A 14,976-nucleotide genomic window follows, 5' to 3' on the forward strand; every position below is an offset into this window, starting at 1 on the left:
ATTGGGCTTCCACCAATTCCTTTCCTTTTGCCTTTCCTCATCATCGTCGTCGGCGGCAGGGAGGCCTGGTCCCCTCCTCGGGTATTCTTCTTCTTCTGTCACTCTACAGGGAACTTTGTTATCGCCCTTTCATACTGTGTATGACCTTATTTCAGTGACAAATCCCAACTAGCAGTCCTAGGGATCCAAGGTCCGAAGCTATGACTAACGCGCCGACAAACAAAAGGCGACTGACCGAACCGAAGCAAAGTCAGACATGTCAAGATACGAATGCGGAGCGGCGAGCACACAACGATGACGGAACCTCCCTCCCTCCCACTCTCTCAAAGCACCATGATCGTTTCGTTTCCAACAATCAAGCTCAAAGTGCTTACTGCGTACTGCCGTACGAGGGGTACGTATATCACATACTTCCCTGTCACCTTTTACAGCATCCCACAGTTCACCGTGTTTAATACGGTGGCTGGTATGGCTGGATGGATCGCCTTATCAGCCCAGGGAAGGGTTCCATCGCTGCTTCTAGAAGCTCTGCAGCTATATCGCCCGGATAATATAGGCCAAGTCAGGGGGGGCCCGGACGGCAGGCTCCATGTACACTATATACGTACGTCCTGTATGGAACCGTGAGATCAGGAAAGTGCATATGTACCGTGTCCTCATGTCAGAACTACTGGATCACAGGACTTCAATGGGGCAGATGCTGTTGAGCGACGTTGTACTTTGTCGTTAGCGTTCGACAACGGAGACCTGTCCCTTCTAGTTCATTCTTATATCACTGAAAACCGCCAAAAAAAAAAAAAAAAAAAAAAAAAAAAAAAAAAAAAAAAAAAAAAGTTAGACGAAATGGTCGTAAGGACATCTGTATGTAATCAACGTCAGGATCGTCCCGGTAAAAAGGAGGTGCGTCGACTGCATTGGTGCATATGACGATCCCTCGAATTATTGACCTGACACGGGTAGTTCCTGTTATTCAGTTGTGCTGCTTCTTGGTGGTTACTATGTATACAGCCCTGCGGTGCTGTAGTGGTATTCCCTTTGAGGAACTGGAAAACACCCTTCAGAAAGAGATGGGTGTGCGTAAGACGAAAATCATCCAACCAACCAGGAGCAGACCTCCCGACAAGCCGGGGAAGATCCGGTGCTACGGCGACAACACTACACTATAAAGAGATGAAAGGTAGATGGTGCAATGAGAGCTTGAGACCGACCGACCTGCTGACACAAATCACTCGATTGGGTCAAAAACGTGCCTCAAATAGACGAGCCCATCACGGGGAGACTCCGAATTCGTACGTATCATGATGCTGACGATTGGACCCTCCATCTGTCATTGCAGTGTCTACCTAGGTATACTAGGTATTCATACAGTACCAGTACCTGTGATACCTTTCGTAGAGGTACCTGATACTGTCTTGAAGGTATACGAACCTCTCAGTCGGTCTCTTGCATGGAACGCATCCACACATTAAGGACAAAATACCCTTGCTTTTCCAGGCTAACAAAGGTGGTGTTGACGTATGTTTAGCTTAGCTCTCGCCAGAAACAACCGCACGCAAAAAGACCTGTTGATTTTGGCTAGCTGTAAATAAAGGGCGGATATATCCGTTTCGACCGAGGCGAAGGAGACAGCAAGTCCTCCATGTGGGGGGCCGTGGAATTTGTGATGGTGAGGATGCTGAGCCTCAATCTTTGAGAAGCGACTATGTAGCTGGAAGTTTAGCTTTGATTGGCCGTCCATTCTGTTTTCGTTTTCTCCAGCTTCGCTACAGTAGTAAAGTTTGGCAAAAGGCTGCCTATGACTTGGAAAGAATAATGATCCGAGGATTTCATCTATACTTGAAGATTGCAAGTCATGGAACCAAGTAATGATAGCTCTATGGGTTTAGATGATCAAGTCCTTTTTACTCACTGTCTTAATCTTTGGCAGTCAAGAGGCAGGTAAACCATGCCTTTTGCACAGGCAACCAACTCAAGGCAAGGAAAAAGTACTTCATCTTGATATTCTTTGGTACCCAGACTCACAACCCACACTCTCACTTCTCGTCCTCTAGCGCCCTTCCCACATCGTTCCTCCCCTCAACGGAAAAGTTTGAGGTGCACTTTTGGTTTTACTAATGTGTTGCCTCCACGGTTGATACGGAGGCACTGCAATTGCCGAAACAATGCGAAACACCAACCGACACCAACTAACCACCTCCATCAGTTTCCATCCTTCTCCCCCCCTCCTTTCTCGCAAGTGGGTTCCGATCACTAATCATCACCGCCGTGTAGAGGAGGGAAGAGGAGTCTGTTAAAGTTCTGACAGCCACAAAGGTGTCTAAAACAAGTTATAAGTACCTGCCCGGCTACCTACCTCTAGGTGCCCACCTCTTCTGACAGGCGATTCGATGCAAGTAGGAGGCGTTCGGGAGTCGATTCAAATCCTCCGTCCTTCCCTCGCCCCGATCTAGACTCAACGGCAGCAAGGGCGCGCCTACCTACCTACATACACCCATCACCACGCACCCACCCTGAGTACCTCTATATAGACATAGAAGTAAGTCCGGGGCGAAGGATCGCAACCGCGCGGCGGGAAAAAAGGGCCCGGCGGCGGGGTTTGGAATCCTTCGTAAGTCTACTTGGAATTGGGAACTTTGCTGCTCCAAACCGGCGGTTAATGAGCAGACAAGCGCCACCGCGATTTGATGGGCCCCGTTTTCTTGCATTGTCACAGTCGCTGCTCGTATTCACTCATGCGCCAACAACCGCCGGTGGCATACCAGAGTTGTCGGGGTGTCAAAGTCACCACCCAAAACGGAAATATACCTGGCAGTCAGTTGACGTTCCATGAAGGGTGGTGGGTAACTCGTCGATGTGGGAATCTTGAACTCTTGGGTTCCAATAACTACCTACGGAACAGCCACATAAAGGTTATGATGAGAAACTGCATGTGTGACTGAGAAATGTAAAAGTGTTGAAGATCGCCGTAGTACTCTACGGACGGTATTGAAATGAGAGGGGGGAATTGTACTTCTTTCCCCCAATCGTCGATTCCAAGCGTCTGAGATAGATGGGGTTTCTCCCTTCTTGCGGCTTGTTTTGGCGCTTTCGTTTTCCCGCTACTTTGAAGGACCTGTCTTTCCATCGGTCGTTTTTTTTTTTTTTTTTTTTTATCTTCCTTTTGAATAAGACAATAAGACCCGTGGACTGATAGATAATCGGCAAGATGGCGATCCTTCGTACTGAGCGCGGAAGTACCAACACTGATAGTTATCGTATAATCCGAATCCGAGAAAATTCCAAGTCCGCCGATTGCTGTAGACTTGAAGCATTGCAGTTGCAAAAGAAGTCAGACTACTTCTATCATGCGGCGTGTGCACCGAGTTTTGAGTATGAAAACGTGTGTGCGTGACGAAAGTATGGATATAGAGGCTGCTGAGGAAGTGAAAGCGACGATGAAGTCGTGAAGTGGTGAGTGGTGTTGATCGAGTAAGTACTTCAGTTGTGAAGACCACAGTGCAATTAAGCTCTAGAAATGACTGTGTGTGTGGGCCACTCCGGCATCAGCGGGCTGGCAATACGCGTGCCGGACCGGCAAAAGCTCACCGTAAAAGCATCACCGTGCCTGACCTTGTGCCAGATCCGGATTCCCAGAAACAGCACATCATTGATCCATCAAATCCACTGAGATCCTGTCCTGAAGCTGATCGCCACAGGCCACCGCCAGGCAACCTTGGCACGTGCTTTCTCGACTTCACAGTTTTAAACAACGACAAACGCGATACAAACCGCGATAATAATAGAGATACGCGGTCTAGGGGAAGACCCGAGGTTGCATACTTAAGACAAGGGAGGAGGAACCTTTGGATATCGAACAACTGCCCCCGCCAAGACCCAAGATAGAAGCTCCAGCGTGCAGACACATGCCTTCAAGTTGACCTCGATTTCTCACCAAACCAAACATCGAAATAGAACATTTCAAACGATTTCTCCATCCGGACACCCGCGTCGGTAGATATTTTGCGACATAGTAAAGCCAACAAGATATTCATCCACGTTGCTGCCCGCGCAGCCATTCTCAATCCCTTCCCTTTGTCCCTGTATCCAAGGCCGTGATACTAGACGCCCACCATGGAATTCAACATCGAGTAAGGGTCGAATTCCAGACGACGCGTTCTTGGTCTGTAAAAAGCCAGGTAACTAATATGCCGGTAAACAACAGCGATCTCCCAGTTCTGTTTCCTTACCCAAGGATATATCCAGGTATGTGAGCTCATCCACATTGGTACACCATCACAAGTGCTGACAGACCGGCTTTACAGAACAATATGCGTACATGGTGGACTTGAAAAGTGAGCATTCAACAAATAGCTCACACTCATCACACGTCCACTAACCACCACCACTCCCCACAGAAACCCTCGATGCAGGCGGGAACTGCGTCCTGGAAATGCCTTCGGGTACCGGCAAGACCGTCACCCTCTTGTCACTCATTGTTGCCTACCAGCAATACTACCCAGAGCACCGGAAGCTGGTCTACTGCTCGCGAACAATGTCCGAAATCGAAAAGGCCCTCGTTGAGCTGAGAGCACTCATGAAGTTCCGAGCCGAGCGGCTGGGACACGAAGAAGAGTTTCGCGGTCTCGGTCTGACAAGTCGAAAGAACCTGTGTCTGCACCCCTCGGTTAAACGGGAGAAGAGCGGTGCCATTGTCGACGCGAGGTGTCGCAGCTTGACGGCCGGCTTCGTCAAGGAGAAAAGGGAAAAGGGCGAGAATGTAGAGACGTGCGTCTACCACGACAATCTCGACCTTCTAGAACCGCATAACTTGATCCCCAACGGAATCTGGACACTGGATGGCCTGATGAGGTATGGCGAGGAAAAGAAACAGTGTCCTTATTTCACTGCCAGGAGGATGGTAGGTCTCTTCTCAACACCTCAGGATACGAATCTGATAGCTCGAAATGCCATACATACTAACAGCTCATATGTAGATGCAACACTGCAACGTCATCATTTACTCCTATCACTACCTCCTAGACCCCAAGATCGCCGAGCGCGTGTCCAAGGATCTATCCAAGGACTGCATCGTCGTCTTTGACGAGGCTCACAACATCGACAACGTCTGCATCGAGTCTCTAAGTACCGACATCACCCAGGACTCACTGATGAGGGCAACCAGGGGTGCTCAGAACTTGGAGGCCAAGATCAGCGAGATGAAGGACTCTGATCAAGAGAAACTCCAGTCCGAGTACGAAAAGCTAGTCGAAGGACTCAAGGGTCTAGATGAAGGGCGACAGGAGGATGCTTTCATGGCCAACCCAACACTACCCGACGACCTGCTCAAGGAGGCTGTCCCCGGCAATATCAGGCGAGCCGAGCACTTCGTTGCCTTCCTCCGGAGATTCATCGAATACCTCAAGACCCGCATGAAGGTCCGCCAGGTCATCTCCGAAACGCCACCATCCTTCCTCGCCCATCTGAAAGAGTACACCTTCATCGAGAAGAAACCGCTCCGGTTCTGCGCCGAGCGTCTAACCTCGCTAGTACGAACCCTCGAGCTTACCAACATTGAAGACTACCGGCCACTCCAAGAAGTAGCCACCTTTGCAACCCTCGTTGCCACCTACGAAAAGGGCTTCCTACTAATCCTCGAGCCCTACGAATCCGACACGGCCAAGACCCCGAACCCAGTCCTGCACTTCACCTGCCTCGACGCCGCCATCGCCATCAAGCCCGTCTTCGACCGTTTCAGCTCCGTCATCATCACCTCCGGCACCATTTCCCCCCTTGAAATGTATCCCAAAATGCTCAACTTCGAAACCGTCGTGCAGGAATCCTACGCCATGACCCTCGCCCGCCGCTCTTTCCTTCCCATGATCGTCACCCGCGGCTCCGACCAGGCCTCCATCTCCACCTCCTTCCAAGTCCGCAACGAGCCCAGCGTCGTGCGCAACTACGGCAACCTCCTGACCGAGTTCGCCCGCATCACGCCCGATGGCATGGCCGTCTTCTTTCCCTCGTACTTGTACATGGAATCCATCATCTCCATGTGGCAAGGCATGGGCATCCTCGATGAAGTGTGGAAGCACAAACTCATTCTGGTCGAAACCCCGGACGCGCAAGAAACCTCGCTAGCGCTCGAGACTTACCGCACCGCCTGCTGCAACGGCCGCGGCGCCATCTTGCTCTGCGTCGCGCGCGGTAAAGTCTCCGAAGGCATCGACTTTGACCACCAGTACGGCCGCACCGTGCTATGTATTGGCGTGCCCTTCCAGTACACCGAGTCGCGCATCCTCAAGGCCCGCTTGGAATTCCTGCGCGAAACGTACCGCATCCGCGAAAACGACTTTCTCTCTTTCGACGCCATGCGCCACGCCGCGCAGTGCCTGGGGCGCGTCTTGCGCGGAAAAGACGATTACGGAGTCATGGTGCTGGCGGACCGGCGCTTCATGAAGAAGCGCGCGCAGCTGCCCAAGTGGATCAACCAAGCTTTCTTGGAAGCGAACACGAATCTGAGCACGGATATGGCGGTGGGGAATGCGCGGGCGTTCTTGAAGCAGATGGCGCAGCCGTTTAGTGCCAAGGATCAGGAGGGCGTGAGTATTTGGGGAATGGAGGACCTCAAGAGGCATCAGGAGAAGATGGCGGAGAATATGATTGTGGAGCTGAAGACGGCGAGGGAGGAGGAAGCAAGGGAGAGGAAGAGGAGGGAGGAGGAGGAGAGGAGGAGGTTCGAGGAGGAGAGGGATAGGGTTAGTGATTATGAGATGGATGAGGATGATGAGGCGGAGATGATGGCGCTGGATGCGAGGATTGGTTAGTTGTCAATTTGAGTGGGATAGAGTAGATGGAGTGAATGAGATTGTGGTTTGTGGAGCTATAACTGCGATTGGATTGACCTGCGGTAACTCATCGCCATATCACAGTTCACCATCAATCCTTGATATAAACTATGCCAAGCTAGCTCTGGTTATCAGACTGCCTCTCTATGCTAAACTCACCAGACTAACCCACCTATTTGATTTCCATCTCCAACTTTACCAAAGTTCTCAATTCCATTATTTGTCAAACTTGTTACATCCCATTACCCCAGTGCTTTCGCCCTTTCTCCTCCTCCTTCTCCATTATCTTCCTTCCCCTCCCTATCCCCCTTTCACCCCCTCACCCTCCTCGCCCGCCTTACTCCCATCATCACCCTTACCCTCCTCACCCCCCTTACTCCCCTCACTCCTCTCATCTCCCCCCACTGACGCCGACACTCGCTCTTGCTGGTCCTTACAATTATGACACGATTCCTGGCCGAAAATTCTGATTTCCCTATTGGTCCACTTTAGACAATGTCCTTTGGGAACGGAAGTGTCGTAGCGTCCGTCATCGAGGGCGGCGGCCGAGGGACATTTGGCTTCGGAGGTGAAAGTAAGAGTGACGGAGAGGCGGCAGTGGGGACAGAGGATGCGGGATATGGTGTGGGTGCACATTTATTGTTTCTTGGAGGGAGGGAGATGAGAGAAGTTGCTAGCGGGACGGTTGAGGTTGGGGAATATCTCAGGTTACCTAGGGTAGAAAAAAATGTAGATCTAGATGCTTGGGAGACCTTAGGGAGGTATTAGAGTTTTGTGATCCGGCTGATATGGTTGGTTATATAAGTACCTATAGTTGGCTAAGGGAGGTCTGGCATGAGTCATTATTATGAGTTGTGTAGGTTTGTGGTGAATGTGACAGCGTGGTATATACAAGCAAATACTATCGTCATACAATAGAATAAATGACTGGCAAACAAACGGCCCCTCTCATCATCATTGCTTCCTCGGAACCACCTTCAGCAACGACGCCACTCTTGACCGTTTGCTCAGGCCCACTCTGTACTTGACTCTACCCTGCGTTGACAAGAAGCTCGTCGGCTTGATAAGTTCTTTCTCCTTTTTGACGTCCTTGTTCTTGACCTCATCTACTTCTTCCGTAGGAGTTTCGGGAGATCGAGGAGGCTTTGCATCAGGGATGGGAGTAGTTTCCCCCCGGTTATCCTTGTTACTCTCCTTTTCAGTCACTGCTCCTGCTTCTTCTTGCTCTTCCAGGTCCTTTTTCAGGTCTTGGTCTTGATCTTGATCCTGATCGTCTGAATCCGGCTCCGCCTGGAGTTTTGATTTTGAACGGCTGTTCTTCCTTGCAGAAGAGGCTGAGACCTCCTGCAGCACCTTGTTTTTTGGTGGCCTTCCTCTTTTCCCTTTTCTTGGTGCTGCTGCCGCCGCGGCCGTTGCTACTGGCCGTCCACGCTTACGGGGAAGTTCTTCCTCTTCATCCTCATTCTCATCCTCGTCACTTGGGGGTATTTCTGGCTCTGCTTCAATGGAATCCTTTTCGGCTTCCTTGTCAGCTTCTGACAACTCTTCTGGTGGATCGGAAAGATTTCCATCACTTTCGCTGTCGTCTATGATGATGGGCGCGGACGCTTTTCGATTCCTTGTATTGGTGTTGCTAACAACCCCCCTTTTCCTGCCTGTTGGTGGTGCAGGTGAGGCTAGCTCGTCTCCCTCATCGGGTTCGGGCGCTGGAGTCGGTTGTTTGGTTGGCATTTGAGTGGCGGCAACGTCAGACTTTCGTGGACGACCACGCCTTCGTTTTGGTGGTGGCTGTTCAAGCTTCGTGGGCTCAGGAGCAGCTGCTGGAACCTTTTCTTGCTGTTCATATTCGGTAGCCTCAAAGCTATTGTCCAGGACAGCATCCTCTTCAGTAACCATTTGGACGGCTTCTTTCTTCTTTCGCCCTCTCTTCTTTCTGACGGTACTACTGGGCAAAGTAGCATGAGTATGTTGCTCGGTAATCTGTCCATTCTGCAACTGATCATTGCCGAGAACTTCGGACGCTTGAGGAGTATCCGTTGCGCCAGGAGCGAAATCAGCATTCTCCTCTGCACTCATCTCCCGAACCTCTGCCAGTTGACTACGCATCAAGGGGCTATTCTCAGTCGCATCTTGCTCAGAGAACTGACTAGCCTTCCTCTTCCTTCCACTTCTTCGAGTTCCAGGCGATGCTCCGCCAATGATATCTGGAGAAGACGCCGAAAAAGTTGTTCTAACTCTCGCCGGAGTCCCCATTTCTAAACTGCCCGATCCCAAGCCCGATGTCAGAGTCATAGCCGCAGCCGCTGCGGCATCCAGCGCACCATCACCGTTGCCGCGGCGTATGAAGTCACTGAGGTTAGAGGGCACAACAGTAGTCATGCCACTTGACTTGTATGCAGTCCCGGCCCCGGTATATAGTAGTCCGTCTCCGAACATTTGGTGTGGATACGGATCTGATGGCGGTACAGCAGGTAGCGAAGACTCTGGAGGTATGTTATCTTGTGGGGCCAAATCGTCTTGTGTGGCCAGGTTATCTTGTGTGCCCTGCGTGGACAAACTGACTATTCTGTATTCTTCTTTCTGGCTGGCTGTAAGGGCACTGGGAGCGATGTATAGGCGCTGCGGCGCAGTGGCAGACAAGCTGCTTGTCGGGACATTCTCTTCACTTGATATTGGTTTCTGATAGCTACGGATCTGGGCGACGGAAGAAGGCGCATTTTCGGACGGGGGGAGTGGAATGAAGCTGATGTCATCGCGATCAGGAGTTGCATTTGGATGTGTCACGGGGAGACTGCTGGCTGAGGTGGGCGAAGCGCGTTTCGCTGTTGCCTTTGTTTTTTTCTTTGGGATTGAAGGGATTGTATAGTCATCGTCTCCGTCGTCAGGGAACTCGTAGGGGTCGATTCGAACGATTGATTGCCGCGATATCTCATCTTTTGTTTCGGGGCTTGGTTGTGTTCTCTCGGCTTGCTTTCGCTTGCCGTATGTGCGTACCGCCTGTTGTACCGAGCCGGATTCTTGTAGTGTACCACTCGTAGCTACACCTCCGTTGGTCTTTTCTTTCCCGTCACCGCTTTTTCTAGGAGTGGTAACCTGGGTAAGCTCGGTCAGGTCGACAATGTTATCGCCAATCTTTCTTTTCAACGGTCGACGGCTAGCGGGTACGGGATCGGTTATCGAGGAGGATTGGTCGCTCTTTGAGGCGGGCTGGTGGTGCCCTTGTGTCGTGACGTTGGTGCCGATGTATGTTCCTGCGCTTGCAACGGCTTTTTGTTCGTCGTAGACGCGCTGGAAGAAGGACAGGTCCGTCGAGACGTTGCTACCATCATGGAGACTTTGGTGTCCTTCCTGGGCTTCGTTGTGCTGCACAGTCGCGTCTTGGATCGCGTCGTCGTCGTCGTTGTCGATGTGGTCGAAGTCGCTTCCCTCATCATCTGACGCGGCTATCTCCCGCATGGGAGCCATTTCCTGTCATGTAATTCTGAAGATATGATTGAAAAATTGTATGATGTAGCTGATGATGTTGTCGTGCTGGATCGGGACGGCGACTTTCAGGCGAGACGCGTCTTGGGGCGAAGCCATTAGACATTGAAACGCGCGGTCACGATGCCAAGACCGGGAAATCTTCCGGCTCACCTGAGTGGTTACAGAAAACACAGTTGAACTTGAAGACCTCCAGTACCTCTAACCCTAACCCCTGCATTACAAGCGTACACAGGCCGGCAATGTGTATTTGTAGTGTAAGTCCAGCGATACAGGACAACTTGGAGTCAACGACAGGAGAGGCTGATACCATGTAACCCATTAATCCGCTTGGACAAGGTAGTCCATAGACGTGCTGGATGAATACTTGCGGTTTGAACATTGTGGAAGAACATCCTTACCCATGCCATCCACCGGCTGCTTGCACTTGGGTAATTCCCCCATGCGTTGTCTCTCTGCTTGACAGCTGCAGTAATGGCGTGCAGCTTGATTATTCATATGCGGCATTGCCGAAGCAGCATCAGAGCTTGATATGGTGCGAATGTCAGGAGTTGAAGACCATCTTCCTCGACACCAAAGACTTGGCAGGAATGGTTCACGATGTATAGGGGGGGGATCCGTCCAATCTTTGGATGGAAAATGAAGCGACGTCAGGTAGTACATATAAAATTTACCAAATAAATGAGTGGTTCACGTTGGCTGAGGCTGGGGGTAGCGTTATCAGACAACGGCATTATAGTGTTGTCTGCCTACGCTACTTTCGTCGCTGCCGTTGTGGGAAGAGGCTCCAAATGAAGTTATCAAGCCGTGAAGAAGGTAAGCAACGTGGGCAGATTTGCCACAATGAGCAGATGATCATCCTATGCCAACGGCAGGTGAGCTCTTGAAAGCATCTCATGTCTTTGACGGGAGATTTGGAAGCACCAATCTCATGAAATCCATCGGTGAGCTCGAGATGGGCTGGTGACGGATGAGGGGCGAGATAGATACACTAGACAGGATGGCGAAAGAGACGGGGGAAGAGACTATGCCGTGCAACACACGGGCTTCTAGAAGGCAAGCAAATAGCCGTCACCACTTGGGTGTCGTGTAATGAAGGGATAGGGTGTCCGGGATAGTGCATAGTGCTCGCCAGAGGTGCTTTGGTGCCAGATCGTGGATGTGATACCTTGCCCAATGTAGCCAGCCCGGTTTCCAGGGGTAATGTTCTGGTCCGATTGCGACGACGGATGAAGAAACAAGTTTCCAAATCGAGGTGGTTGTTTGAACAGTGGACACAGAAAGGGGAATTCCTTAACAATCTAGCTCTCGGTACCTGTTCCTGGCTTAACCCGATTGAGCTCAGATGAACAGTAAGGGACTCTCTCGGACCAATGAGAATCCGCAGCTGGGCGGAGACCCGGATCGAGAGCTCCGCTAATCATCAGCGGGGAAGGGAAGGGCCAGTCTCACTGTCAATCGCGGTGTCAATTCCTCCAATCTTCACATTGAAACGTCCAGTCTCCCACATGCCGCCGCCAACCAACACGAGACAATCCAAATTCCCCCATTGGATCCGACTTCTCAGCCTCAACAACGAATGAGTGTACAATGAGAGACCATTTCCATGGCCATCCCGTCCCGTCACGGCCCGCATGGACTATACTGTCTGGTCGTGCAACATCGCGTACAGCGTGATTGTCTCCCCGGCCCGTCCCCCTCACATGCTCATCACGTCTATCATGTCTCAGGATTGCCGTCTTTCGGCATTGGGATGACTGTGGGTGGCTTCCACCGCCGCCACTCAGCATTGTCTACCGACGTATCATGCCACTCCAAAAACAACCCGTCGAGGTGCCATGGTGGGGTTTCAATGTCACGGTTCCATTGTTATATACCAACACCTCTCTCTCTGTGCACTATCTTTCTTTTTTCCTTCCTGCCTGACTCTTTTTTTCCCTATGGCATCATCCTATCCATTCGCCATCACGGGCTGTCCAGCCACCGCTCGTATCCCTGCCGAGCGTCATTGGCTATCGCTGATACATAACATCTTCTTTTGTCGTCGGCCAAATCTTTGTTTCATCAGCATTCGGCATTGGCCAAGACTGGGACCAATGGTCACGATCAAACAGGCTACATAGCCTGGGGGTATCAGCTATAGGGTAGCCCCTGCTCCCCCATGTGTGTACTTGATGGACCTCTGTCTGGGCCCAGAATTCCCGTTATGAGGTTCTGGAAACTGCATGCGTCTTCCTCTTGGCTAGCTTCACTCTGCCTGTCCCATATTTCCACTTTATATCCCGTCCACAGTATAGACTGACACTAGATCAGGCTCCCTACCCATGACCCAGGGTCGTGAGACGGCAGCCAAAGAGGCCAAGTAACAAGGGTACTAACACAAGCGTGGAACTTGACCATGGCTCCATATCCATGCATACATCACCGTAATAATACCAAGACATGTCAAGGCAACAGGCATCTCTTCTGACAGCAAACAGCCCAGTGTCTTGTCTTTGAGGCTCGGGCTCGTTACCCTTGTCATGCCATGTGAGGGTCAAATACCCATCGGCACGTCTCCGAGCACCCTTGTTCACCTCGCCATGTGGAATGGTCCTGATATTCCATATACAGACGTAGCAGCCGTCGTTCTGGGGCCGCCCGTTATGTATATATATACGTGATCTGGTTTTCTTGTTCTCATTGCTTTTTTCTTTTCCAGAGTATCATCACACACGCCCCAAACAATTCAACATCTTACTTGTCATATTTCAACTCCACATTCTACCAGCATTCTTCTGCAGACTTGTACCTTTCCAAAAAAAAAAAAAAAAAAATCACATTACTACACTAGCCATAATGAGCAACGGCGGCGGTCAAGGTGGCGGTTACTACAAGTACCGGTGCAAGCACTTTTACACTTACAACTGCATGAATTGGGTCTGGGTCAACTACGCTGCTTGTGCTACTTGCTTGGTAAGACCACGCATTTCTTTTTTCCCTTATAAGGTGCCACATATGCTAACCTCTTGACAGGCAATGGGACGGGGAGAAGAATCGGAAGTCGTGCCATCGGCAACACGCTTCGAGATTCGCGTACCCCGGGCACTAGATGGCATGTTGTCCTACGAATCAACCTGGGTTGCCCCTCCCGTCTTTACTGGATTGACTCCAACATTCAATACCGGCAACCCATCACTGGGCGCTCGCAACAGCTCGACCACCAGCCTTAGTGATTTTACTCCGGCATTTAGAGGGTCTCCTCCCGAGGTCTTCCCTACAACAATGACAACAAGCGACACACCTCGGCCTGTCATGAGCACGACAGGCCTTCACCGAATGGGTTAGACAGGAGAGGAGGCATCACCAGATACGCAGGAACACAATGATGGGCAGAAATATCCATAGGTTATCACGTTTTACATACCCGGTTGCCTTTTTGTGCCAGATATTCGACACGGGAAAATATTGGCTCGAATAAATTGCTTGAGACGGGGGAAAGGAAGGACTCGAATACCGGCGTGTTTTGGACTCATGAGATTGCTGTTTTGATACCCCCCATACGTACAGATTTTCAAAGGGCATTCATTGGGTTACTTCTTGCGATTTCATTTCTCTTTTGAGCAGCAGCACACGGACTTAACGTGTATCAATTACTATCTTGTGCATAAAATCTTTTCTCACCGAACCATGCCACGAATATGATGCATGCACCACCATCACATAGAAGCTTACCATTCAACGACGGCACGCAGTGACCCTTATAACTGACCATTTATGACAACTTACTACCTAGCTGTTATGGCACACCTTAACAGGCAGACACCTTAAGAATGACAACGCATAAGAAAACTCGACAAGGAATGGCTTCATCGGAAAACAGGACCGGCGTCTAGAATCCCACCCACCCACATGTACATCCACATGTTTGTAACATTCGGCACAAAAATGTTGCGTGTACACTACGTACCGGTGGACTCTCCCCCCTGCTTGTTATTATCCGATGGCGATTACCGAAACAAGTATGTACTACGATGGGAGTTACTTCGTATGTGTCTGTCAATGCGGGCAACAGCGTTACATCAAACGATGTGCATTCCTTCCTGTACAGTACACAAGCGAGTTTGCTTGTTCTTTCTTCTTTCTAGCATTTAATATCATTCACATGTCTCGACCGGGCATGCTCATGCTCATGCTCTTATAGACGAGTTGTATTCGGAAGGTGTCACGAACTCCTAATGCACCTACATAGAAAAAATAGTTATATCTGAAGGTGCTGAGTACGAACTTCTAACCCCCCCTGTATAAGCAAAAATCGCCATGGAGATGCACGGGTGAAAGCGGCATATGAGACAAGACACCGCGCGGCCTACGATGATAGCCAAACCGGCGGATGGTGATCAATAAAACCGCTTCAAGTCAAGTATACTGATACGAGGAACGAGCCCTCTACGTATGCACACAGTCAAGAACAATCGACGTTGACGAAGGGAAGAGAAAGAAGAGAGCCCGCGACAAAGAACAAAAGAATGAAAAAAAAAACGGAAAGAAAATTGTCAGGACGTTGGATGATCCAACTGTCAAGATCAATAAGCATCAAGCTGCGAACACAGTGCGTACCGAATACCAAATGTTCTTGGTAAAGGAACTGAACCACCTCAAGCTAAGTACATAGACAGTAAGTAATTGA

The 14,976-nt window shown here is 50.5% G+C and overlaps 6 protein-coding genes across 6 annotated transcripts; 5 read left to right on the top strand and 1 right to left on the bottom strand.

Annotated features, from left to right (window-relative positions):
* Positions 1 to 40: 40 nt before the first annotated feature.
* B0T23DRAFT_382671 (uncharacterized protein) lies at positions 41 to 830 on the top strand. Its single transcript, XM_062837344.1, has one exon. It carries the CDS (start codon positions 271 to 273, stop codon positions 625 to 627), a length of 357 nt encoding a protein of 118 aa, XP_062692057.1. The 5' UTR covers positions 41 to 270; the 3' UTR covers positions 628 to 830.
* Positions 805 to 1,575, top strand: B0T23DRAFT_382672 (uncharacterized protein). The gene is made up of 2 exons (XM_062837345.1): positions 805 to 1,418; positions 1,526 to 1,575. The coding sequence occupies exon 1, from the start codon at positions 924 to 926 to the stop codon at positions 1,164 to 1,166; it is 243 nt and encodes an 80-aa protein (XP_062692058.1). The 5' UTR covers positions 805 to 923; the 3' UTR covers positions 1,167 to 1,418; positions 1,526 to 1,575.
* A 2,535-nt stretch (positions 1,576 to 4,110) lies between these two features.
* B0T23DRAFT_454545 (putative excision repair protein rhp3) lies at positions 4,111 to 7,065 on the top strand (the record flags this gene model as incomplete). Its single annotated transcript, XM_062841210.1, has 5 exons — positions 4,111 to 4,127; positions 4,202 to 4,242; positions 4,302 to 4,331; positions 4,395 to 4,897; positions 4,974 to 7,065. The coding sequence occupies 5 exons, from the start codon at positions 4,111 to 4,113 to the stop codon at positions 6,801 to 6,803; spliced, it is 2,421 nt and encodes an 806-aa protein (XP_062692059.1). The 3' UTR covers positions 6,804 to 7,065.
* Positions 7,066 to 7,605: 540 nt separating this feature from the next.
* On the bottom strand, positions 7,606 to 10,492 carry B0T23DRAFT_421244 (uncharacterized protein). The gene is made up of 2 exons (XM_062839757.1): positions 10,461 to 10,492; positions 7,606 to 10,390 (listed from the first exon to the last, which is right to left on the bottom strand). Exon 2 carries the CDS (start codon positions 10,287 to 10,289, stop codon positions 7,779 to 7,781), a length of 2,511 nt encoding a protein of 836 aa, XP_062692060.1. The 5' UTR covers positions 10,290 to 10,390; positions 10,461 to 10,492; the 3' UTR covers positions 7,606 to 7,778.
* Positions 10,493 to 11,747: 1,255 nt separating this feature from the next.
* Positions 11,748 to 12,733, top strand: B0T23DRAFT_382678 (uncharacterized protein). The gene is made up of 2 exons (XM_062837346.1): positions 11,748 to 12,470; positions 12,621 to 12,733. The coding sequence occupies exon 1, from the start codon at positions 11,914 to 11,916 to the stop codon at positions 12,334 to 12,336; it is 423 nt and encodes a 140-aa protein (XP_062692061.1). The 5' UTR covers positions 11,748 to 11,913; the 3' UTR covers positions 12,337 to 12,470; positions 12,621 to 12,733.
* A 371-nt stretch (positions 12,734 to 13,104) lies between these two features.
* Positions 13,105 to 13,996, top strand: B0T23DRAFT_421245 (uncharacterized protein). Its single transcript, XM_062839758.1, has 2 exons — positions 13,105 to 13,262; positions 13,323 to 13,996. The coding sequence occupies exons 1-2, from the start codon at positions 13,146 to 13,148 to the stop codon at positions 13,632 to 13,634; spliced, it is 429 nt and encodes a 142-aa protein (XP_062692062.1). The 5' UTR covers positions 13,105 to 13,145; the 3' UTR covers positions 13,635 to 13,996.
* Positions 13,997 to 14,976: the final 980 nt, after the last annotated feature.

This window comes from Neurospora hispaniola, assembly GCF_033458365.1.
Source record: "Neurospora hispaniola strain FGSC 10403 chromosome Unknown B0T23scaffold_5, whole genome shotgun sequence".
NCBI classification, from domain to species: Eukaryota; Fungi; Ascomycota; class Sordariomycetes; order Sordariales; family Sordariaceae; genus Neurospora; species Neurospora hispaniola.